General features: G+C 40.1%; 1 protein-coding gene across 1 annotated transcript in view; it reads right to left on the reverse strand.

Moving 5' to 3' along the window:
- SLC1A7 (solute carrier family 1 member 7) overlaps positions 1–27,008 on the reverse strand; it is a 54,899-nt gene that overhangs the window by 7,235 nt on the left and 20,656 nt on the right. The window contains exons 4-8 of the mRNA XM_054212531.1: positions 19,047–19,089; positions 17,932–18,151; positions 14,266–14,365; positions 12,432–12,665; positions 2,805–2,999 (exon numbers count right to left, since the gene is read on the reverse strand). Coding sequence (XP_054068506.1) covers positions 2,805–2,999; positions 12,432–12,665; positions 14,266–14,365; positions 17,932–18,151; positions 19,047–19,089 — 792 coding nt within the window. The remainder of the gene's footprint in view (positions 1–2,804; positions 3,000–12,431; positions 12,666–14,265; positions 14,366–17,931; positions 18,152–19,046; positions 19,090–27,008) is intronic.

The following is a 27,008-nucleotide window of genomic DNA, read 5'->3' on the forward strand; positions in this document are numbered from 1 at the left end:
TTGGCAGCAGAGCTCCCAGCAGACATCTCTGAGTCATCACCAGCAGTTCCTGTGCCAAGCAAATCCGTGGCTGGCTGTGACTGGGCCCTTTAATGTCAATCCATCACAAAGACGCTAGGCCAAGGGTAAAGAGGCTGTGCCAAGGGTGAAGTCCTTGCACAGCACATGGCTTTGCATGCTTGGATCTAAATATGAAGCAAGCGTGAATGTGGCTGTACCTCTTCAGTTTCTGGAAAGTATTTTTACTTGACCTTCACACCAATTTTTCAGCCAGGCAAGCAGAAATGAATGTGAGACCAGGGCAAGAGTGGACCTGGCAGGTTTAACATTTTTTTCATAATGCTATTTTTAGGGGAGAGATTTCATTGCTTTTTCCAGGAGCAAAAGTGACCGGATATATTCATTTCCGCCCATCTGGCCATTTCCAAGAGCTAGGCCATCCAGCAGTAAGACAAAAACCGAATGTTGACAATTGTAAAAGGATGACATAAAGCATATACACTGATAATCCACTGCCTTCATCAATCCAGAATTTCAGAGCTTTTTGGCAAGCAGTTAAGTCTCATCAGCCTCCTATGATGGAAAATGAGGGTAACAGTATTCACCCATATGGAAACTGAGACACAGAGATATCCAATATCTTGCTCACAGCTGTACAGTGTACCACTAGAGTAGCATCAATATTTATAACTAGAGCCCTTTCCTGCAATTAAAAGAATACATTTGCATGTGGGTATGATGGGGAATGAGAAAGATCTAAAAGTACGTTTTGAAAAGTTAGCTTGTATAGCATCCTACTAGCGTTGTAATAGGCAGAGTATAGATAGAAAAGAAGGGACAGAAGCTCAGTAGTTGAATAAGAGGTAAATCTAATGAACATTAAAAGATTCTCCAGTTACTACTCTAAACTGGCTAGCTGATTAGGGCTGCTTTTGCCTCCTAAGACAGTTCAGGCCACAAAGTCTCATAACTCAACTGGGAGCAAAAATATGAATGTTTAACTAAGATTGTATAGGGAAGCTCATCTGCTATTCCATTGATTTTTTACCTTAATGTAGATGTTCCTTCCTATAATAGGCTCAATTGATGGGAATAGGATCTTTACTCTCTTTTTCTGCTACATCTAGGTTTGCATAATCACATGCATAATAACATAAACGGTCAACCTGGATTTTACAGATTACGAGCGAAGTAGACTGATTATTTTTCTAACATTTTTTCCCCTCTGGCAAAAATATCCTGGCACTCAGAAATATTTGAATTTCAAATCTCCAGATCCTAAAGTATCAAGATCTGGGGCAGGTTTGGCCCACAGAATACAATTAGAATTTGGCTTCAGATATTCAAGGTACTAAATACACTGTGATTTTCTATTTACCCCTTTCCTTTGTGAGTCAGTCTTTTTATTTCTTTTCCTTTCTTGGATTTTTCCAATCTTCATTCGTATTTTCATTCTACTATCTGTACTTCTGTCTGGTTCTTATGTACCAGAATTTAATATGGGGAGAGAAAATAAAGAGATAAAATAGGGTTCTGCTAAGAGAAAGTTAGAACTTACCTACTATCCATTTACCATCACCCTCCTTCTCCTTAATTTTTTCAAACCACCATTCTCTACTTCAAGGTGTATATAATGTCTGCCCATGCTTTGGGCCATATTTTGGGACCACATTCTAAAAACATCCCTGAATTCAAAATCACAAAGACTAAATTTTAGCACAGGGTTATTCCAATAATTTTCAGAGAGAGAGAGACAGCCTAAAGCAAGAGCTCATATGGGCACAATTTATTTCTTCTGCTTCTAGTCTAACCAGATCTTGCCAGAAGCCCATTAGCAAACCCCAGCTGTCATCTGGGGTTAGTTTCAGGACTCCCCTCCTCGTGTCATGAAGGTTTTCAAGTCCAGCAGAAGATGGGCAAGGCCCAGCAGTGTAAACGGGGCAGTGATGAGGTCACTGGGTGGGTAGGTCAGCAAATCTCAAATATATTGCACAAGGCTCTGACTATGAGGAATGTTTTTCTAATCATTTGTTCCCTGCTGGAAACCTGCAGGTTTCGGTCCCTGAGGCATTCTTTGGCAGCCACTGGAGTTATTCTGGCAGTAATTGTTCAGCTGGCTCTTCTAGTCATTTGGATCCATTACAGACCTTTCAAGGATGGAGTATGCAGCTATAGCCCTCTCTACCCACTGAGAGCATGGCTGCTTATGAAGCTTTCAGCTTTAACAAGCAGCAGAGAAGACATGTAAAAAATATCCGGGTGATATGACATCTCCATGAAAACCTGCCCTGATGGTAGCATCTGTCCTCCTTCCCTGTTCCCCTACTCCTCCAAGGTCTGACAAAGAGCTTCCTGACACACACTATTCCCTGTTATCCTATATAGGACTTCTAGTTTTGTGGTTTTTTAACCTTTTCCTCTCATGTAAAGATGCAAACCAGAGTTAAAGTTGAACACAATTCTGACATCTAGAATAGTGTCTTTAACACCAGTAATAATAGTAAAATGTTCCAATCCTAATAAATGATCAATGGGTTGCCTAAAAGCAAAAATTAGACAGTTATCCTCAAACAGAAACATGTTTTCTGGTGTCTGCATGCTTCTATTGAATGGTACCAGTACAATTTCCCTTTGTACTGACCCTGATCTCCACATTACTTAAAAATAACCATCCTATGAGGAATGGATCCTTTGACAATAGCAAAGATGAGTTTCGTTTTGAACATAGCTACATACAAGAATGTTAAGAGTGTCAGACTCAATGAGATAAACAAATCACAGCATGTGGAATTTGGGGTTTATACCTTATAGTAATAATCTGCCCGAAGTCCAGCTCATAGTTGTTTACTTGCGCAATGAAGATGGCAGCCACCGCCTCGTAGAGTGCCGTACCGTCCATGTTGATGGTGGCTCCCACAGGCAGCACAAACCTCGCAATCCTCCTGTCCACGTGGTTATTCTCCAACAAGCACTTGAAAGTGATAGGCAATGTGGCTGAGCTGCAAAACAGCAGACAGAAGCACACATTGAATTATTTTTATTGCTGAGGAATAGAACAAATTGTAGCAAACCTTCTCCAGGCAGGATAAATTTTACAGTAACCATGTGAGCACTGTTTCTCATTCCTTGGTCTGCACGTGTAACTCGCTGTGTAACTCACTCTGCTTGAGGGGCGATAAAGACAGTTACAAGCATAAATGCAAATTTTGCTTCCCCAAAATTAAAAATGATGTTCTCTTTTTCCTTCTTTCTGAAGGAAAGTGTCAGAAATCGCGCAGAGGCAGTAATGCACACTCAAATGCAAGGCAGGAGAAACACCCTGTGCAGCTGAAAACTTGTGCTCTCACGGTTTCTAAAAAAGTGTCCTTCCAGGCCTTCTGAAACAAAAAGCCATTTTTAAACAGCAAGAGTAACCATAAACCAAGGAAAGGCATAAAGGAAGAAGGGCTCTTAAATCACTGTAAGGAAATGCTATATAGATGCCCTTAGGGACTGTTCCAGTTCTCACTGCATATTGACAGTAATTAAACCACCAGTTTAGGCAATTAATTATAATGGTAGCAAGAACTTATAAGAGATTGGAATGCTGCTTGGGTTAAACTCTAAAACATCCCAGTGGGCAACAGTTCTGACCAAGAAACTACTCCTTCATTTGCCATAAGATGCATTAATGCCATAACGTCCTACTTCATGCGTAAGCAATTTCTTACTTCTGCAAGGAGTTAGGCAAAGATCTTATCAACAGCATCCCTGAAAATAAAAGCTACAGACCAAGCTCCTGTATTCAGGAATATACAATCTCATTTCCTCACATTTTTCTTGTGTGATCATGTAACAATCACATAATTGCAGGTCATAATAATGTGTACATATGCAAATGAGATACAAGTAGATGTGTGTGTGTAATGGTATGGAATGGAGTGGAATGGTGTAAGACTGTTTGACAAGTATATTCGTTTTAAAATGAGCTTGACCCCTTCCAAACTTTAACCCTCAATTTCATACTCTCTAAAAAAAACCACCTGATTTTTGCTTTCATTAACTCGGACAATTATTTAAATATCATCTGCTCATAAATTTCCTCATTTTCAATAAGATGCATGCATTTTTAAATAGCAACACACCTAAACATGTTTATCTTTATACTTTATCATCCTTTTTGTAACATTCTGCATTTTACTGTATCGTATCATATTCACTAATATATCAAGGGTAATCAAACTGCATTCAAGTGAGTGAGGGGGTATTTTTTATGGCACATCAGTGTGTACGGAAAATAATTAATACCATTGAAGAAAATACACAAATGGCAAAATATTGTCCTTGTTATGATACTCAGTTTAATACACTGCTCAGTATCTGAGACTATTTAAATAGATGTAATATAGCAAAGTCCTTTAAAATTATTCCAAAGTTACCTCTTTAAAGAGATAAGTAGTTATAGGGCAAATATTGGTACCATGACATTAAGGTCTTTAATGTTTTATTCTCTTGTGATCTACATGCCCCTGTGGGCATCTTTCCAGTAGTTTGGGCAGTTCAGATTGCTCAGTCACTGCCTGTTGTGAGCCTCACATCAGCAATGTGGCTCTGATACCTAAATCTTATAATGACCATTATCTGTTCTTAACGGAAGATAACACATTTGATCTACAAATTCTTTCTCAGTCATGACCTAGATCGTGTGACCTACAAAATCACAGAGAGATTCTGAAAGCTCTGAAATCATAACCCCAAGTTTGCAGGAACGCATTAGCGAAATGTTTCCATGAGTAGGAGTTGTCATTTTCTATTTGTGCAAGCTGTTGTTTGAGGAAAGTAACAGCATTTGGAAAGGAAAAGCAGCTTCCTGCAATAGAAACACAAAAGTAAAAAGACAAGTCTATGTTTTCACCACGATATCTCTGTTTTCTGTACCCTTATAAAGCCTGACTGGTGAATGATTTACTACAGACTGGCAGTCGCTGCCATGAAAATCTGGACAAAAGTAATTCTCTAAGTATGCAAATAAACTAAAAGGTCAAGGAAGCAATGGAAATCTGATTATCTCTGGTAACTGGGGTATATTCAACTTTTTCATCCTGGCAGACCTAACATTTAATCAATATTTGCTTTGAAAAACGAACATAGCAAGGCATAACCCCCAAAACATTAGACACATTAGAAGCCAGTTCTCTCTTGGGCACACCTATCATTTTTCATACATTCATTTGTGAATGACTGAAATTCTCTATGGCTTGTTGACCATAAAGTGTTAATAGAATAAAAGGGTGATGCTGAGGCTCACAGGTAATATAGAACTGAAACCTCTGGTGTAGCTGTAACTAGGAGCAGACGGCCACAGTAACACTTCTAGATGTTCTTAAATATAGGCATGGCCAGGAAGCAATTACTAAACTTACTATCTACTGTCTCCCTTCCCTGCAGCTACTTCAGTTGTGGAAGATTACTTGTTTTTAAAGACAGTCTTTCCTTGGCTGTTTGGCTTTTCTGTAACAAAACCCTGTCTAATTTCTTTGTGGGGAAAAAGAGGAGAAAAAAGTAATCTTACAAGTCTTTTTACGCCTTGCCCATACTTTATTTTAAATTTTAAATTTTAAACCTAATTTGTAAATTTTAATTTACAATTTTAAACCTAAACTCTTCCTGTTCTGAGGGCAGACAGCTGAGCTGTGAAACGTGCAAATTTTAACTGACTGACATCTTCCAATTTGATTAAAATGTGACAAAGATTGTGAAAAATAATCCCATAATGGCAATGATACAAGCAGCAAAATCTGTATCTATTTCCACTGTTGTAAATAGAACATATGACACTGTTTTTGCAAGAATTCAACTTTTAAAATTGTGCATTATCTCACAGAGTCAGGTGCTTCTTTCATTTTAGTTTTGTGCTGTTAAAAGTAAAATTTCTAGGGCACATAACTAGATGTTGGTTTTGTTGTTTATTAAATATTATAACAAAAATAGAAAATGGGCAGAATGTAAGTGCAATAATAATGAAAAACATTGTGCAAGATACTGAAAGGAAGAATCACAGATTCTTGTACCTTCCTAGCACAGGCCACTACTACACACAGTCTCACTCAAATTTATTGCACCGCATCTTAGAGCTAGCAAACTGTCTGTCCTAACTATTCCTATTGCAAGGCTTTCCAGAATTCACTGTTCAGATGAGAAATTTAATTTATGATCTAGATGTACTCTTTTCTATTTACACTGAATTTGCTTTTATGTGCTTTATGCATTTCTCCTTGCACAAAACAGTCCAGCTGTTACAACACCTATTGTCAGAAATCAGTTTTGTCCCCTCTCAGCCTGGATTGACCCAGTCAGACTTTTTAAAGTCTTCTCTTACGAGATTGCTACTTTACATCCCTGATTACTCTTTCAGCACCTGTTTTAATCTTAATGAACTTTTCCTGAATACAGTTGACAAAAGTTATGTGGAGTATCCTAGGAGAGGTTGTGTTGTTCAATGATGGTTCATTTTTACTCATAATGTATTATCTAGCACATATCAGAAAATATGTGTCTTATTTAAGGCTTTGGCTGTCGGTGACTTAGAAATGGCAAAGAAAGAAAAATGTTCCCACTGTAATTTTTGAGCTATATTAATGCATCATTTTGATGGCTGAAGAAAAAATGTTTTCAAATAAATACTTTAATTTGCCTTTCCAGTTAAATTAGGTAGAGTTTGTTTTCTTGAAAGCTGCTTTACCTGGTGTTAAACAGTGGAGCAGTAACATGAAAGCCTGACATGTAACATTTATTAGGAGGAAAAAATACCCTAAAGCACTGATCTTAATCTGTTAAATCTTTTAAAAACTGTCCTAAAGAGGAGAGGTATCTTCTCCCAGCACTAACTCTAACAATTAAAAATACATTTTTAGAGCCTTATCTCAATTTTGGGATAAAATGCTGCAGCTGCAGAGACTGAGCATAAGCTAATGCTGGATCAGGCCAAGCTCTTACTAGTGTGAGCCACAAAGACAGCTAGTCACTGTGGAAGAACAGCTGTTCAGCCTGCACTGTTTATCTTATCATTCAAATGCATTTTGATATTTGCTCCAAAAAATCAACAAACTGATCTCATCTCCTTTTTGCTAAATCTGCCTTTAATTTACACTGTGCAATAGCCAAGATCTTAGTGTTTCATAAGCAGCAAAAACATTGAAAAACTCATGTTTTATCATTTGTCTTCAGAGAAGATGAAAATTGCTTCTTTTGATGGGATGTACCATTGAGAAGATGCTGCTTTAATTCATTAATGATATGGAAAGATGACCTAGAAAAATAAAATTCCCGCATGCCATTGGAATGAGGAAAGCTAAAATCAAGAGGAATTTTACCTATAGGCCAAATACTGCTTTTTCAATACAGTAAGAGGTGACAAGATCAGGGGCGATGTGGGGGGAAGAAAGCAGCAAGTCAGAAATCCACAGCTATGTGGCCTAAGGACCACAGAGCAGGGGAAGGTGGGCAGTGACAGCACACGCTGTTCAAACCTTAGTGATGTAGTAAAGAGGAGCTGTGCACATTGCTGTGGGCGCCTCTTGCCAAAGCCAGTCCGTACTGCGTACAAGGGTTTGGCTTTGGGGGCTGGCTGGCCAGGGGACTGATGCAGGGACTTGGTACTAGCCCTAGGGATGGAGTTCATTGTGTCCTAAATGATGCACCAAAGGAATAAGAGATCTCATTCTCTGTCCCTGCCTCTCCAGTAATGTCTGTGAAAACCGAAATATTGTTGTGATTGGGAGTTCTGGAGAAATATAGGGGAACTGAGAATGGAGTGTAGAATCTTTCACTAAAGGGAAATGTGTTGAAATAATGTTCAGATTCAATAAAATCATTGTCATGAGATGGCTGCTTAGTGGCTTTCAGGTTCCCTTGTGTTACATTCTTGGGTTTTGTACATGGTATTGTTTTTGATTCTTGCAGTTTGATTTTTAGCTTAAAAAGAAAGCTTTTCACAGGTGCAGACTATCTGGAATGAATATCAGGAGACTGGTCTGTGGTTTTCTTTCTATCTTCAGATGTAGACATGAACTGACACAGAAACATCTGCGAGAAACACATCAGTATGCTTAAAACCAACTCTTTGTTCTCTTCTAAGATGATCTGAAAATCCAATACCCACATTATGAGTGTTATATAATGCCCCTGTGGCAAGCATTATTTAACCAAATCCAGATGTGTTGACTGTCAGGAGAAGCAGCTCTCCTGTCCAGCCCCAATCATTTGTGCATGTTCTTTTGGCAACAGCTCAGTTATGTGCAGTATCCATTCCTTTCAGTGTAACGAAGGTGAAAAGTTCAGCTATCTCTAGACAAGGCACTGCTATTTGAGCAGAAAAACATTAAACCCCATGTTGGCCTGTGTTGGATTTGCAAAATATATACACTGGTAAAAAGGGGCAAACAGAGCTAAATCCATCAAACGTGTCCAAGCCGCCAAATTCATAAGTTCAGAGCCTTTCCTCAGGACTCACCTTAACTTTGGTGGTACATTAGCTTTTGACAATAAAGATACTAAATCTCTTCTGATAGCAAGTCCTGATGGTGATTCTGGACAGCCTGAGCTGCCAGCTGGTGCCAGAGCTCTGTTGCCACATTATACCCTCTCTGGGTCTATAAATACGTAATTATTCCTTGCACAGTGGAAGAGGAGAGAGTTCTGTCTCAAGGTACTCAATATCCCCAGGAAGAGGGTCTCTCTCCTGGGAGTCAGAGCCCCAGAAAAGTCAAAGTCAGCACAAGTTTAAGGGAAAGCTGAATTCCCCGTGTATTCCCCACTCTCAGTGGCACTCTCACATCACCCTGGGGTAAGGGAGTGGGGCTGGAAAAAACTTCAGGTGAGGATAGATTTACCTTGAAGAGACTCAGCAGAGAGAGACACATCTCTCTCGTCAGTTCTGTAGGTTGAAATTTTTGCTTTATAGCTCTGCCTGATGCCTGCCTAGCTCTCTTTACCACGCTGGCTTTTTGGGGCTCTTTCCTAGAAGCCCAACTCTCCCCATGAGGAGCCGAGTTCCTAGATGAACCATAGGCATCCTTTATGGTTGAAAGCTGCTGAAAAGTTAAGCTTTGCAATGACGATCACTATGATATGCAGGTCTTTTAAAAGAGGTAGCTCACATTTGCTAGAGAGCATGCATGGTCTTTCCTTATGCTTCTAAAAGTAATTGAGATAGATAAAAAAAAACCTGATCTAAAAATTCTCGAACTAACCAATGTTGGACTTCCTCCTAGTGGGAATATAACTTAGGCACTCACGTAGAACAGGGAAACCAAACCCCTGCATCCCTTTGTAGATCTGGTTGTGTATTTTTGTGACTACGTATCATGTCTGACTTTTTGTTTTGTTACTCTGATTGATGAGATTGGCGTTGGAACATTGCTAACTTTGAAATACACCTCAAGCAACCTGGACCGGAATATATCATGAGCTGCAAAGAGGGCACTTCATGATTGTAAAGCGGTTTGATACTTTCAGAGCTAGAGACAGAGTAAGGAGATAAGATCCAATGAAGAAACAATGAATTGCCTTGATAGGAATGGAAGATCATTATTTAAAAAAGCACAAGTCCTGAAAATTTCCAGACCAGTAAAGGACTAGTAAATTGGTTATAAAAATCAAAATGCAATGCTGATGCAAAGTAAGGAAAATTAAGAAAGGTAGTCTGATTTTGAACATGTCAGAATATGTGCTGACCTTTTAAGTCTTGATTAAACCTCCCTTGATAAAGGGATCTATACTGGTGAAAAAAATGGTTATTTTTGTTGCTTATTAACAGAAGAGAAAAGGACAAACTTCTATAGATGCTGTAGGTAAAACACAAACAAAATTTTCTCTTTTTTTTTTTCCTAAAAAGAGAAAAATTCAGATTAGATTTTTGAGAAAAACTATCTTTCTTCTAGCAAAAGAGAATTAATGGAATGGCACAGATTAAAAAACCTGAGTTGTCAGCAATAGAGTTCTTCAGAAACAGAATTCTTAGAGGAGCAGGGCAGATAGTCAAGCATGTCAAATGTGAACCGGACAAGCCTTTTCCAACACGAACATCTTTGAGTGCAAAATTAGCATCTTACTTGAATCTGGGGATGTGACGACATCTCAATCTACACACTTATTATGTTCTAATAAAAAAGCTTGCCTGTATTGTCTAAGCCTAATTAGAGTTTAAAACACCACCCAGCACATAATTTTTTCTTTACTTTGTATTTCACAGTATATTGCTCTTTATGGGTCATTTTGGAGCAAACTGTTACATATGAAAACACCTTGTAAAATGAAACATAGTGGAAAGTCAATACCTTCCAACTGTACAGAAATAATCATTCCCTCCTCTCCTTTCTTTTAATTCCTACCCATTCCTACACGTTCCTTCTTCTCTGCTTACTCCTGCCCTAACCACTTTATGTATATTCATAAGAGATAGACAACTGCACCTGACTTTGCCCCAGATTATCTTGTCGGACCTCGCTAGATCTATAATGAGCCTGATCAGGCCAATGGGCTGGGGATAAAAGTTTTAGGCTCTTTTCCCAAGTCTGGCACAGGTCTAGTACAACTTAAGTTTTCTCTTTTTCATTGCCCCTTCAGTAAAATAGATATTATTTCTCTTTTAGCATTGACAGTAATTACCTCATTGAAAAGTAATGTTTTGTAACAAAAATAAGTTTTGCAGAAGATTATAGCAAAAACAAATAACATCAACTAATCTGAGTTCAGGGAAGTGACATTGTTACTTCTCCACGTATTTATTTACTTAGATAATTCTCAGAAGAGTTCCAGATTTCTGCAAAACTCACATAATTATTTATCAGTGGTGATGCCCTATGGAAAGCCATTTGCACTGCTTACATAATGGCCCTTATTAGTCTATTAAAAAGAATTTATTTAAATCGATACTTATTTGACTGCTTTCCCAGAATTTTTTATCTGTGTCATTCCTGCCTTTTCCTTCTGTAATCTCACCAATTACAAATGAACTTCATTTCTAAGCAGCTCACTCCATTGTAGGTGAGATTACATGAATTCTTCCACTCGGAGCTTGGGAAGTCATGGGAAAAGTAAGATTAGAGGCCTAAGGGTTAAGAAGCTGGTACAATACTATTGCCTGAAAGGATATATTAGTCATCAGAGCTCAACTTATTAAAGAAAGCATTATAAGATAGAAGAAGGAATTGGTATTTAAGTATAACTAGATGAAGTACTCCTCAGTTATTATTTTTAATTAGAATAAATATTCTGGGGTTAATAAAGCCTTTTAAATTTTCATTATGTTTCTTTATAAACAGCCATTCCCAATTTATCATTGATTTTGTACTAACTACTAATTTGAAGTCTAAATCAGGTAGATGAAGGTAGGTGTTTTTCACTAGCTGTCATCATTTCAAAATCTGGATAAGAATTTAGTATTTTCCAGCATCTCTGTAAAGTAACAATAATAACTTTAAAAATCAAAAAGCAAAAATGAGGTAAAAGAAAGGTATCTTTTCCTTTCTTTAGCCCTCTTCCTTTATAGCTGACAGTAGAAATAATGAACATTTAATATGCGCTAAAGAGACCTATTTACCTGGCATTTTCCACTTGTACTGTGGCTTTTATTGCTGCATAAAAAATGGTAGGTATACCTGCTCTTGTTACTTCAGAGTAACAAGCCTCCAGCCACAGATGCCATGAAACTGTGTTTTCATTATATTGGCTACAGGAAAATGTTATTTTAGTTGTCGTTCTTGTCTCCACTCCATGCAAGTCAAATCTAGCCCTTTCAAGCACTTCTCACAAACCAGTATATCTGTGTTGGGAGTCATTTTCCTAATCAGTTCACAAGCTGTTTCCCATTTTCACTGTACCTTTGTTCACCTACGGTTAAAACTCATTGCACATCTTCCCTAAAAGGACACGAAATATATTATTCCTTGAGCAGAATAGCTAAATACTTTCCCGGTGCTGGACAATAGCTTACAACCACAGCCTTTACTTAATGTACCAAGAAATAAAGATTAGATGAGTAGAAAGGGTAAAACGTTTCCATATGACTGAACTAAGAGGCTCTTCACTAATACCAAAAATGAAGTCTCGACAAACTGTGTGTCCCTTATATATATTAACGTTGTAGAAGTACAATGTTTGTTTTTATGGAAAAATACCCTTATTTCCTTTCTAGTCCTCTAAGAAAAAACATTTTTGTCCAATATTTTTTTAAACTGAGGGAAAACAATGTGACAAACATTATTGTCTAATGGCTCCCACACATAACTTCCAAATGTTGAGACACATATTTTACAAATATATCAGTGAATTTGACACAGGCCATTGTTCAGATATAAATGTATCTGCTCCAGTACAGTGCTGTTCCCAAGAGAAAGCTGTAGTAAGGATCTAGCAAGTATTTTGTCATGTGTCTAGAAACTGTATAATACCTGGAGGACGTGGCCAGAGCAATGAGCAAGGCTTGAAGAATCCCTCTGATGAAGACAATGGGATTCTTCTTGGTGATAAAGAAGTACATCATTGGCAGAATAAACAGCCCATGCACCACCAGGCCGCAAACCACCGTAATGGCATAGAAACCCAGTTTCTTCCCAATGGCTGAAGGGTCATCCATTTCTAAGATTTTACCAGCAATTAGGAACACGATTCCAAATGGAAAATACCTGAGCAAAAAGAAAGACAGTCATTATTAGGAGATAGCTCACTTCTACCAAACAGCATGAGATGGGGAATCCTTGTGATTCCAGTAGCAGCGCAGTAACAGCAGCCTGTCTGGAAGCGGCACAGCTGGGTTCAGTCACTTTACCAGACTAAGCCCCTCTCTCTCACGCTTGAGGAGTGAGCCCAAAGCACTGGGTTAAAGAGTCTTTTATGTGGGGTAGTCCTCAGCACAGCTGAGGTTATGGTGCTGGTCAGGAGTTACTTTAAAATGTTTTGGTTCAGAAAGCAGCTCAGACTTTTTAGCTTAAGATGGATCATTTACTGGGGAGAGGGGGAATGAATCCTAAGCTCTGCTGATGTGCTTGTGCTTGTGTAACTGTTCATGGATTTTATTTGGAAGCTGTTCAGTAAATGTTTATTTTGCCTTTGGAAGACATAGGAGAAATGTCAACATGCATTAGACATGCTCTTGGACTGCCTGGGAGTTTGATTCAGGGCAGATAGGAGAAAGAATACCTAGTTTCTGAACCCTCTCTGGACTGGACTCCAGACCCCTCACCAGCTTCGTTGCCCTTCTCTGGACCCGCTCCAGCACCTCAATGTCTTTCTTGTAGTGAGGGGCCCAAAATGAACACAGTATTTAAGGTGAGGCCTCGCCGGTGCTGAGTACAGGGGGACGATCACTGCCCTAGTCCTGCTGGCCACACTGTTTCTGATACAAGCCGTCTTCAGAGACTTGCCACTTCCCTCTCATCCTTCCAGAAATTACCCCCTTGGACCCATCTAACCAAGTGATCATTCCCTGACCAGCTCACTCAGACTGGACCACGTAGCTGGAAACAAAGGCTTGTAGTAGGATCCTCCCATGTCGCGCTGAGCCATGTTTGGGGACCTTCTGAAGGGTGGGAAAGATGCTAAGCTCATAGTTTTTGTTGTTGGCAGTCACCTACTATTCCTTTGATCTTTGGGCTAGGTGGGTTGTCAGGTCTAGGTGTCTCTCAGTGTAATTTAGGATTGCTCTGAAGCTGTTCCTAAGTGACATGGCCTAGAATGGTTCATTGAGGGCTATTCTGCTGACTGGAGACATCCCGAGTCAAGCGCTCTGGGTATATCATCTCCACTGTGCTGTTCAGTGCAGAGAGAGCCAAGCTAGCAGCAACCATGTTAATGACAGTTGTCACGTCAGCACAAGAGCCCAGCCCTCTCCGGAGCAAGCTGAAGGCAGGCTAGTATTTCTAGTGGAGCAGTGCTGTAAGGGATGGAAGTACCAGCTCGAGGATCTCGTCATGCTCCTTCCTTGTGTGGGCTGGAAGTATTATAATCCCTCGTGGCATGCCCAAGGATTGGCAGTGCCCCTAGTGCATACAGCAGACACCCCCCCAGCTATACCATGTTTCATTATTTGGCAGTAATACGTAGACACGATGTGTATGTATGTATCTTCTTTCAAATGCTGAGGCCCTGCAAAGCTAAGGATTGTTCACCCTCATTTATTTCCCTGGAAATACGTTTATTACATTTCTGTGCATCCTCTACTGTTGAAATTTTCTTACTCTCTAAAAAAAAAAAAAAAAAAAAATTATTACTAGAACAGTTACTTACCAAACAGCAACTGCCACTATCTTCATGACAGATTCGTTTAAACACTGGCAAAAGCTGACTAAAGGAACGCCGCTGTTCCCCATTCTTCCCAACATTATACCTGCAAACAAAGGCATTCAGGTTCAGTTTCTCAGGTGCCTTCATGCAAAGCCTCAGCGCTTTCCCTCCCTGCTGTAATTCAAAGTGAACTAAGTGGGAGGCAGTGGAAGAATATAGATCTTTGTGCTATATAAACACACGCGGTATCTGAAAAATCTTATATCACACACACAAACACAATGAGAGTGTGGGGGAGCCAGGCCACACCTTGTGCTTTTGCTCTCCCCTAGCTTGGTGTTCTTTCATTTGCAGTTCCCTGGAAGTTTCCCCGTGGTGGTATAGACTTTTGTGCTGTAGATTCACCTCCCCAGCGGCAAGCCTGTTTCCTTATCTGTCTTTCATAGAGCCCTGAGATGGATTTATCTGCTCTGAGGGATCCATGGAAGACAAACTGAAAAACATTTTTCTAATGAAGGAAGCTGTCTCTGTCTGCAGTCTGCCTTACCGCTGCGTGCTACGTACAACTGGGTAGCATCCATGAGACGCTTCTGGGGCAAAGCCAGTTACTGAGGTTTGTTCTGGTAACAGGGAGTTAATATGGGGGCTCTCCATCCCATTTTTAGTAGATATCTGTCTACATAATAGCAACCAACCCTCACTATCAGTCAGGCTTTGCAAACTTGGGGGAGATAAGAAATGAAACTTCATGTGAAGAAAAGCCAAATTGCTATACAGACTAACCAGCAAAAAAGGAAGCAAAGAAAACCCATTTATGTGCACCCAGTGCTCAGAAACAAAAAGAACACACCTCTGGGATATGTCAGCTAACCATATATTCTCCAGACAGTGTTAATTTCCAATAACGCATATAAATAGAGACATAATTTTCCTATTATAATAGTTTTCTGCCATCACTCCCTGAAAGGATTATAAGTGATCAAGTTAATTGCTCAAGAAAGCACTTCAAAAGCTAGCTGCACCAAGTGAGACTGCCTTTGAAGGGAATTCCATGGGGAAGCAGGGGGCTATGAGTGGGATGTGTGCTGCCACTTGCTCTGGATATGCAGTGTCCTTGCTTTGAGCGGGAGCCTGGGCTCTGTCCCTCAGAGGGACGTCTGTGCTCGCGAGCCAGGTCTCAGGCAGCACCGCTTCCAGGGCAATCCCCTCCTGAGGCAGGGAGGGAGGCTTTCAGCTGTTTTATCCAGGGATTTCACAATAACAGTGCATTCAAGATGTGGATTTGTAAGCATGTTAATATTCATCTAAGCCATAACTTTTAGGTCAGATAATAACACTTTCATTAAGCATGTTGCTCATCTTTCATAATAGGACATTAAATATAGTTCACCTCTTCTAGCCCGGTCAGTGACAGTTTTACTAGGGTCTTGGCTTCTAATTCTGTATAATGCCAAAAAGAAGAAATGCCTTCTTTTTCATTTTACATGTATAACTGGAAGCTGCTCTTTAAAACACCATCCTACCTAAGCATGTGGCTATTGGTGGGGAAAGACAAGGCAGCAGCCAGGACTGGGGCCTTCTGTCTGCAGCCCTGGTGTACCAAGTTCCATTTTATTGAAAGAATTTTCCTTGTAGAGAATAAGTAATGTTTGCTCCTCCAAGAAATAAAGATCAGATGTCTCAACGCTTAGCTGCTTGTGATAATCTCTAACAGAAATTCCTGCACACTATGTGAGAAGAGGTAATACAGCTAGTCACAGCTGAGCCCAGCATCAAAGCTTTTCATGTGCCTTGACCTCACAGTCTGCCTGTCAAATGTTGCCCATTTTAGTGCGTGCCTGGCAAAGAAGAGTCATTCATGCACAGGATTTATTCCTGGCCTGAGATTACTAAGCAATTCAGCTGCCACTTCAGGAAAACGAAAAGACAGTTAGCTCACATCTAAATTACTGTCCCTTTATGCTATTCTGATGCTGTTCAAGGACCTTAAAGAAGCTATAATAAGAACTCATACCCACCCTCGTGCTGTTTTTCTATGCCAAAGTGGTGTAAAAAGACCCTTCTGCAAATAAGACTCAGCCAAAGGGAGCAAAACTGTTACAAAGCACCAAGGCCTGTATAACTTTTTTTTTGCAATAATTAAAAACTATAAAGGATGCTCTTCTTTCATAAAGATTCAAGGCACATATATTCTGTTTCATTGCTTCCATTTTTTTGTGGGGTGCTAAAAGCTGAAGAGAGTGATAAATGCTTGCCTGCAACCTTTGTTCAAAATGACAGTCTGAAATAGTCACCATTAGATGACAAGTTTTGAGGGTTTAGTGTCTCAAGTTTGTTCACAGCTAATATAGTCACAGCCGACCCAGCAGCTGGAGCTATGCTGCACATGGCAGTACTGGCGGTACATTTTCTGTACATCAGCCAAGAAGAAACCAGCTCTCAGCTTCCATCTCTTGAGCCCCAGGACAGCACGACTTCGGGGCACGGTAAAAGTAATACATTCAGTTCTGGGAAAACAATGAATGACCTTCTGTGCTCAGAAGTATAGAATTGCCACTGATCCTAATAAGCACATGTAATTAATCCATTCATATCCAATATTTTTTGGCTGGAATAGTGTTTGCTGTGATATTGTACTTTGGGAACCGACTATAAAATATTACAAACTGGGGCACAGTCAATTTCCAGCAGTGCTGCATGTGGAATACCAACCTCTGGAGAAACTAGAAGAGACAAATCTGCTAATTCCAGACTTGATTTTTGACCCCTTGTCCTGGTATGAACCATAATATACTAAATACAGTCAAAAATGTTTTATGGAACTACCTCTCCTCACCAGATTAACTTCCAAGAATAAAATTAGATAAGGAAAATTTGATCAGCATTTTCTTGTAAAAATTATCAAATTAACTATGGTGTGTTTGTTTAAAGTCCCTCTTCTAAAACCACAAACATAATCTAGCACACATGGCACCAATGAGTTCCTCCAGCAAGTGAACCTGAATAAATTACCCAGACAAAATCTCTCCATGAAAAGGTACTAAATGGTATATAACTATCAGCAAGATAGCAAAAATAAAATCAAGAAGTTTCAATCAAAGAGAAGATCTACAGATTTAAAACTCATAAAACAATATACCTTTGTAGCTCACTTATTCAAGATATCACTGAGGCTCATTATCTAAATCGTGTTCTTACGTAGATAAGTGACAGTTATGTTCTACACTAATGATGTGGTAAAATGTGACTAAGATTGGGCAAGAACAACAGACTGGGCAGACTCCAGGGCTAAAGTAATTTTCTGCCTAGTGGGGGGAACTTTAGCCAAAGAGTTCGTTGTGGAGCAGGTTTTTTCTTGGACTGGCAGCTGCAGGGGTGAAACGTCCAGCCATGAGAGCTCAAAATAATCCAGAAAAAAATAAAACAAGAAGAATGAAAGTGCATGCACAGAAAACAGAACTGCATGGAACAAAAGCCATCAAGGATTTTGAAGATTTATCTTTGAAAGGTTGGGAGAACAGCTCTGTAACAGCCTTGCCTTTTCCCCCACAAGGTTTAGACAAGCAGCAGTTAAAAAAGGTTAATCAAGAACGCAAACAACCCAACCCCTATCTTTTTCTTTTAAATGGATACTTGGATTATCACAAACCAAACGTGTCTGAAACCTACCCATTGTGGCAGAGAATATCACAATCCCTAGCACATTCATGCCGTCACTAGTGCCTGGTTCTGACTTGTAAATCACTTCAGGAGGGGGAGTGATATCCAAGGCAAAATTCTGGACATTGGATCCATTCTCATCCTGAACTCCATATATTATAATGCGACGAGTGGTGCTTTCAGATGATGCTTTGTTAGATTTAATGATGGGAATACTCTTGGTGCGATACTGAAAGAAAACAAAATAGTTTTTATTATAATATCCCAGCAGGAATTAATAGTGTAATGACACCTCCTAAGTGCTGTGTTTCAACAAGGCTGCATGTTAAAGGGACAAGCATGAAAAGAAGAATGACAGCTCCTGTCCCTATGCTGCTAAAATCTGTAAAAACAGTTGAATTTTTGGAAAAGCATAACAAAATCAGAGTTTCCTCTAGTCAGACCCTTGTGCAGCAAACACACCATCTCCTGATAGAGCTATTTTCCTATAAGACATAATCAGGAATGACTGCCTAGAGGTTATGAGTGCCCTTCTCTTTGTCTCACCAGAGGTAAGGTTCCCATGAAATATTCCGCTAGATGAAATAAATATAGCCATGCCTCTTGCTCACTCAGAACTTTTAGATGAGGTTTTTTGGCCAAATTTGATTCTGAGTAATTAGATTCTTCCCAAATACATTATTTTGTTGCTTTAATTGGACATGGTGTTCTGTTCTTCCTCTGCACGGTGTTACTGTGTGCTCTTAAAGAGATTCCAGCTACTCTGCAGTCCCATGATAAGAGAAACCATGCTCTAAGCATACAAGCATAAATTGTTCTGTTTCCATACAGCATCTTTCTCAAGGTCCTCAAAGATCTGGCCTCAGGTGGAGGTGGAGCTGACATAGGTGTGCATGTCTACTCTCTAGTCACACTGTGCAATTTATGCAGTTTGTTTTGCCTTCAGATATCAAGGCTGATGAGACTAATGGAAAGGGACTCATTAATTCCTAAATGCTGAAGGTACTAACAGTATCTGGAATAATATGCAATGTCTGTATCTGGATTCTGTTTTACGAAGATACGTCTTTTATATGATGCTGGCTCATCTCTTTCATCATGGTAAAAGGAATATAGCCACTTACCTGCTTGAATGTGGCCTCAACAAGATTGGCTGGAAACATGTTCCTAAAAATGAACAAATAAAAGAATAATTTCTATGGAACTGAAGACAACTTCTGTTTACTGTGTCTTGGGTCTCCCACGGGAAATCAGTTATTTACCCTCCTAGAGAGCAGGGGCTGGACGGGTGCAGAAGACTGCCACTCTCTCCCCCTCATGCCATACAGCTGTACCTGACTGAGCAAGGCTCAACAGAGAGACAGTTCCTCAGAATTAAAGTTTTGGGACTTGCTTCTAAAAAGCTGGAGTGAGACCCACAAGCTCTAGTTTCAGTTTCTGGCTCTGCCACATTCTCCGTGTTGTAACTGGGGCAAAACAATTGCTATCAATCCCTTCCCCATCTGCTAACTGCGGAGAAGAGTATTCCTTTATTCCATATTTTGTCTTTCCTACTTAGATAATGAGCTGTTCAAGACAAAGTCAGTGTTGGGGGATGTATTCCTGACACTCCTGGGTGCTGTAATCTACTTTGGGATTTCTAAGTAATCCTGTGAGGTGACTCATAAATTGTAGTACCTCCTGATACACTTACATCACTGAAATTGTAAGTGATGTAGACATTGCAGTGGTTTGGACAAGAACAATTTTATTTTCAAAAAGAAGATCTCATTCCTGATTAAAATAATTGAGATTAGAGCTGCACAGTCTCTGCTAAATTTTATTTTAATGTGGTTCCCACTGCAGAACAAGAGTCTGAAGTGAGGCCAACATCTTCATCTTTGCGCACAACTGAGCTACAGAGGAAGACAATGACCATATGCTGTGAGATCTTCAGTGAGACCGATAGATTTTTAATTCCAAGAGGGAGTCTTGTTGTTATCTTTTCTGACTTTCTGCTAATCTATAACTTCTGTTTGAGCTAGATTACTACTTTGCAGAAAGACATTCAATCCTAATTTGAAATGGAGAGCACACCCTCTACAGGCTTCAAAGGGGAATCATAGTATAGTTGGGCAAAAAAGCTAAAAAGTCATATATTTCCATGCAGCATTTGGGAATCAAGATTTGTGTGATGATTCCAATAGGATCCTTTTCAGAACTGATTTATTTTCATCCCAGAGTTCTGAACCTATGGGCAGAAGACAGCGACAGCCTATGACCCAGTTCTATGTTTTCATATACATATATTTATGCAAGGAGAAACTCATGAATTCTCTAACAAAAAGACTTTTTATTCAAAGTCCGGCTCAGGCCCTAAGACAGGACAACACCTAAGTATATGTGAAAAGCCCATTCTCATTCCAAAGAGAATTGCTATATATATATATATATACACATATATATATATATTTAAGTGTATGCTGAAATGAGACCTTTTCCAGACCTGCTTTCCTCTTTGCAGCAGCAGCATATGCCTGCTGCTAACGGAGTCGCAGCAAGAGCATGCTGTGCTGCACTGGGTTAGAAAAAACAATTTTATTGCTATTTTAAGTGATCGTGACATGCCATTATGGTCACGCTTAAAATTATGAGGTAGAATCTGTTTCAGTAGCATCAGGGACTGAGAGCAATTGCTACAAAGAGATAATTAATTATCCTTTTCAGGTTAAAGCAGAGGGAGAAGAATTTTAATTAAAGGGTAGTAGTACTGTCTGATGATTGAAACAGAAGATTGAAAGGGAGTGGGTTTTGTTGGCCTGCCGTGTGAGGGTAGACAAGCCACGTAAAGGCATCGTCGGTCATTTTGGTAAGGTTGTTGCTTTAGGGCAAACTAGTGTTATACAGACAAGTTACTACCAGGCAAGATACAAGGTTGATGTGCAGCACTTTAGTTACTCTTCTTTAACTGTCCTGGCATTTCCTTGCCTCAGTACAGGTGAGACAGTTCGGATTACCTACCCCTTGCAGCATGATCTGCAACCTGGCATTCCTGCAGGATAACACCATACACTGCAACACCTCTGTGTTTAGAGGACCCTGCTGAAGAGCCCCAGGTCTGATGATGGCTCTGCGCTATAGGGATGTGATAGCAGAGAACAGCAGCTTTGGCTACATAAGGAAATTATCATAAATTAGCAAGGTTTACTTAAATTAATGCAGTCCCTTTGTACACACTTTCATTTAATTGAAGTGATTTAGCTTAAGATACTCAAGACACTGTGTAGTGATGTGCTTAGCGATGAACAACACTCACGACACCATTGTAAGCAGTGCTGTACGTCTGAGTGCCATGCTGCCATCAACAGAGCTTTCATCCCAGTAACAACAGTGCAAAGCACAGGGTTATCTCTGCAAATTGTCCATAAAGCTGATGATTCTCTGGTTCAAATGCTGAACCTGTAGCCAAAGCAAGACACAGACAACAGCTGGCTGTACATCGCTTTCCTATCAGATGCAGACACAACCTTCTGCCTGAGCCCTGGGGACTCGGCTGACACAGGGGACTGACAGAAGGACCTAGGAAAAATGGAGAGGCTGTTTAAAGGATGGGGAAGCACTGGAGGGAAAAGATGGTTACTGCCTTATTATGCCTTATAAGGGAATTCTGCTTCCAGATTGTTAAAGGCTTCATTAATATTAAATTGTCTTTGTTTTGTGATTTGAGATGATCAGATGAAAGGTGCTACAGGAGCACACAGTGTTAGTGTGATGATTGTGCTCTGAGCTGCTGAGTGAATATGAATTATTCTGAAATCACAGATCCGTGCTAAGGATTCCTGCACAGCTCTGAATATGAATGTCATGTATGAGCTGTAGCTTTACAAAGAAATATGAATATAATTGCTGATGATTTCCAGTTTCTGCCTTAGTTTTATAGTCCTAATTAGTAGAATTAAGAACAAATTAAGACTGCTCGAGAAAGGAAATATCATATGGTTAGTAGCTAGATTAAATGTTAGACAAATTTGTGGAGGATTAAAGCATTTTGTTTCTTTATCATTCTTTATCCTGCAGGAATTACAACTACCCACTTAATACTGTACGCTGGAATTCTCCCAATATTTTTTAATATATTATGCACTGTGATCCAGTCTTTGAGACTAGCCTTACCAAAGTTACACAATTTATCTAGTGAAGGGCTGACCTGAATGTGTTTGCCAGAGCTTCGGCTTATTTTTTATTTTAAGCTGGTTTACTTGGATTGAAAAAATCCAGTATTAGCCAAAATTTTGTTTTGTTAATTAAAAACATTCAAGAGAGCAATTCATGGATGAGAACTCTAATGGGCTAAAAACAAATAATGAGAAGAAAGTATCAAACCGTCACCTAGAGCTGGGGGATGACTGGGATGTTGGTTCAGTCAGGCCCCTTCAGAAACACTTGAGAAATTCTCGCTTTAAGGGTATGTGTTGCTGCACGTTGGTATTTCCAGCCATGAGCTGGATGTTTGGCAAGTACTCCTGCAGATGTTTCAGAACAGGAGACTGAAGTGAGACTGGTAGTGGGGGATTGGACTTTTTAGCATGGAACTGGGATGAGGAGGGTTGGGAGGATCCTCACCACTGCCAGCCAGCCTGGCCGCCTCAGGGCATCCCTCCTGTGGGTCTCTGTCCCACCAAACCTGAGCTCTGGGGAACGCTAGCTGGGGTGGGAGCTTCAGTCTATCACAAAATCCAGACACTTGCATTTGCCCGAACGTATTACAAAATTAATGACAGGGTGTTGCAACCTGTCGATCTCTCCTTGTGCTGCCCACCCATCTTCCAGGCATCCAGCCTGCAATCAAACTGGCTCCTGCAGATCTCTACTAGCTTTACTGCAGTTCTGCCTAAGGTAAAGATCTACCCACATGGATCTGGGATCAGGACCATAGAGTCTGTCTCTCTATTCATAACAGGCACTGTGTAACAGGCACTGTGATTATCACTAACATATATTGAATTAAAGACACTGTCAGTGCTTACGAAGTAATAATTCAAGCTGAGCTACTCATTGCTGTCACCACCTATAAATGCCGTTGTGTTTATTCAACTAAGAGAGCTAAGCAGATAAAATACTTCTAAATTTCCAGCGTTACTTTTAGATTGCTTACAAGATACAGGACACAAAATAATAGTGTGGGAAACTTAAAATGATATGGGATTCATTTCTCTGGTACAAGCAACATTGTCTCTAACCTCAGTGGCACAATTCAGCATTCCTGGAAAAAGTAATTTCACATAATAATAGGAAATTAAAAACAGTGAATATATTTGAGTGAGGCTGGTGTGGAACACAGATAAATTTAGGTGTAAGACAAGGATATGATTGTAAAACAAAAATCGAGACATATAGTTTCTGATTACATAAAAAATTAAGAGCTAAATACTGTCTGCCCTGAGGAAGAACATTTCCCAGAGCATCTTCTGCTTCAGGAATTCTGCCAGAGCAGGAGTGTTCAACACAGGCTAGAAGAGTGAACGTGCATGAAACTTCAATATCAGCTCAGTGAACCTCCTACAGACCATGAGCTATGGAGCCACAGCTGGCACAGCATGCCTGGCCTGATTCTGCTGTGATAGCAGCATATATGCACAAGTGACCTACTAAACACCTTCTTTGACTACATCCTGCTGCAATGCACAGTCTGGTTCATTCTACTAGCAAATTCTGCAGTCACTCCCTAATTCTGTACGGGATAAGAGGATTCAGATGTAAGGATGTACCAAGCTAGAAATGTGTATGTATGACTAAGGCAACATTGTTCTGCAATTTGGTAACCATGGAATTTGAAGAAAATCCTGAAGACTGGTGTGAAGTATAGACAGCACCTGGTCTAAGGAGCAACTCTGAGGGTGCAGCTTCCCCCTACATGTAGGACTACGTAGCACCTTACTACTGCCAGAAGTGGGAGGTCCTCTTCCCTTCTACATTGTCTCCCAGCAATAAACCTACCAATTAACGCTATTCTCTCATTTTTGCTCCCCTAGTATTCTGCTGCTTTAGGAAATGAATTGTGTCAGGAATCCATTTTTCAGCACAGGCCATGCTGTAGCATTGCCCCCAGGGCATGGGAGCCCTCTTGCTCTCTTCAGAAGGTCGCTGACTCTGAGAACTACAGTAGTGATACAAATATCAGCACTGTTAAGCTGTTTTACCACTCATGCTGAATTATCTGAATCGTCCCACATCAGCCTACAGCTACTCGGATAGCCAGTTTGATGGCTGCTGGTTAACTTCTATTAGAAACAACAGGCTAAATTCTGGATGCAGTTATCTTCAATTCAATTGCAGATGTCTGAATATCTGTGACACTCAGAATGAGTCCCGAGTACATCTGTTGATTCAAAGCATTCGGCTTTTGCAGATCTTTTTAATGAGAAATTAGGCCAGCTGCTCTAGCGCAAGAGCAGCCACAGGTACGGCAGATGTCGTTTCCTCGACTCAGAACACCCATTCCCTCTGGGGCGCTCTCTGCTCTGCAGCAGCAATCTGGTTTTGCTCTCAGACTTTCGTGTTATCAGCACCTAATCCTGGCCACACCAGTCTTTGGCTGGAGTCTCCCACGCTGCGGAATTAAAGCCACCAGACTGGGTTGTTGCGGTGCACGCATCCTCATAATACTTTATTGGCCTATATTTGCACTGAGCATAAACCAGCTTTGGACAGTCTGCTCTCGAATTTGAACTAGCATAGTGGAGCTTGCAAGAACATCGTTTTAAGACTGGGTAGTTGTCAGTATTCTAATACTTCAGTGTTTGAGATCTCACCCTGTCACTCTATACAGCAAGGGTACAGAGAGTGCAAAACTGGAGTCTGAGTAGCTGAACATGACAATGTAAACTTTCCAGGTTTTCCAGCTGTGCACAAGAACGAACAGCAATATGTTCCCTATTTACTACAGGCTGAGGTCCTTCTCAGTGACATTATCTTAATCTCAAAAATGAGTTTGCTTTTGCTGTCCCCTGCATGATTTCATCATCAGCTGCGTAGACTCCTGACTACTCTGACCGTACCACATGAGCCACAAATCCTGTCCTTAGTCATATGGGTACACATCTGAAATACCTTCCTGCTGCTGTCAGTGGGCTCCATCAGGGTTTGCACTCCAGAAATCAAGGGCAAAATTTAATTCAGCAAGACTGAACAAATGACCTATCTCAGGGCCCACAGGAGGATGCATCTTGCACACCAGTAGCCACCTCCAGTGCCTCATCTCATTTCTCACTATCAGTCTTACTACCTCCCGCTAAAAGGACCGAAGACTTTGGTCTTTGCAGATTGCAGAATTAATGCAGAATTAATGAGGCATTTAAATCCTCATTATTGTGATAAACGATACTAATAGAATGCAAAAATCACTAATCAGGTCTAAGACATTTTGTCTTTCTTGTCTTTTTTGCAAATCAGAGAAGAACTCTTATTGGGGAATCATTTTGCCAAACATGTGGACTTTTTATCTGTCCTAAGGTAACACTGTTGCATGGCTTTCAGTTCCAGTAAGGGATCTGGAGGGTGAACTTCTGCTTCTCTGCTGCTTCTGAAAGAAAATGTCCTGACACAGCCCAACAGGGCTATGGCTTTCTGGGAAAATCATTCCTTGGAGTGGAAGCACAAGTACATCACATCTTTAGGAATCTTGAAAAGACTGGATTATATCAAAGGTAGCATGACAGGCCCAACGCATTTCCACTATGGTTCCAGGCTCCACCAAGGCAAAAGTATTTCATAAAAAATGTATGTTTACATTGGAAGATGTCCAGGCCAATTGTCAGGAGGACAGATGATTTATTCCCTTTTAGGGTTGAGGCTTTCCTAATGCAGTTTTAACTCCTGGCCCCCATGCACGTCCCCATCTGCGACTAAGGCATCCTGACCAGAGAGCAGAAACTGCTTCATAGTCCATCTCCCCAGCGTTGTTTTCATCATGGAATTATCTTTCTTCCATGTTGGTTTCCTTTTGTGCCAAATTGGTTTCCTTTTGTGCCACACATTTAGGGGCTTCAGAGTCCTTTGTAAGTACTTGAGGTTCGGGCTTCTGTGCAGCTTGAAATGCTTAAAAATTAACCAGAAGTGAACATCTGGTCACATGCAGTACAGAATAGTGCTGGCACCAGGCTGGTTTTGTGAGATAAAAGAAAACTGGCAATCTGAAATGAGTAAAAAATGGTAGTTTGCCACAGAGGACAGATACATATTTCTATCATAGTACACAGTGGCTTTTGGCAAAAGATGCATGAATGTAGGGCAAAGTTATTTTAAAAAGTTCTTTCATAGCTTAAACCCTGGATCATTTCATGCACTATTAAATATCTTATTGCATGTATATACAATTCAGTCTTCAGCTGTAAACTTTTTTGAGCATGATTTCTGGTTCTGCACAGCCTGGACTTTTTCCAAACTACAGCAGATACTGGGTTTCTCCTGCCCTATTTTCAAGAAACACAATTTCTATAAAATGGGATATAGCCCTTAGCTTGAAAAGAGGGAAGGGAAATGATTTTAAAGAGTGCTCAGGATTCCCATGAAAACACAAATCCTCTACAGTGTTTATATCCTCTTCTAACTATTAATGGTATAAACCTCCCCCGTCTCTTGGTTAAGCCAGATTGAATTTTCTGGTACCTGCTATTAAATTGGATGCAATCCTGAATATTCAGAGGTAAAATGCTCCAACTTAACCTTCCAGTAAACTTCAGAAAAGTACAAATTTGTGTGTTATGGGTTAAGGCACGATTTGATCTTGATTGCATTCACTAAATTGTTTTATCTGTAGCTTTTGAACTGAATAAGCTTGCGATGTCATGCTGTCTGGTTAGACTTGAGAAAGACTAAAAACGTATGTGAACCTTGCACTTGCTGGCGCCCAGATTTGTACACACAGTCAGTCTTATATAAACCAGGAGGGTGAACCCCCAGTTTGGCTGGGATTTGTTTCCTCATGTGAATATTTGTGGTGTTTGCTTGGTTGTTTTTACCTCATCAGCAAAATGAAAGCAGCTTTGCAACAAGATTTACCCTTCTAAATCAAAGGTATTTTGATAATGGCAATCAAATGTGGTGGA

The sequence above is a fragment of the Rissa tridactyla genome, chromosome 8 (assembly GCF_028500815.1).
Source record: "Rissa tridactyla isolate bRisTri1 chromosome 8, bRisTri1.patW.cur.20221130, whole genome shotgun sequence".
Classification (NCBI taxonomy): Eukaryota; Metazoa; Chordata; class Aves; order Charadriiformes; family Laridae; genus Rissa; species Rissa tridactyla.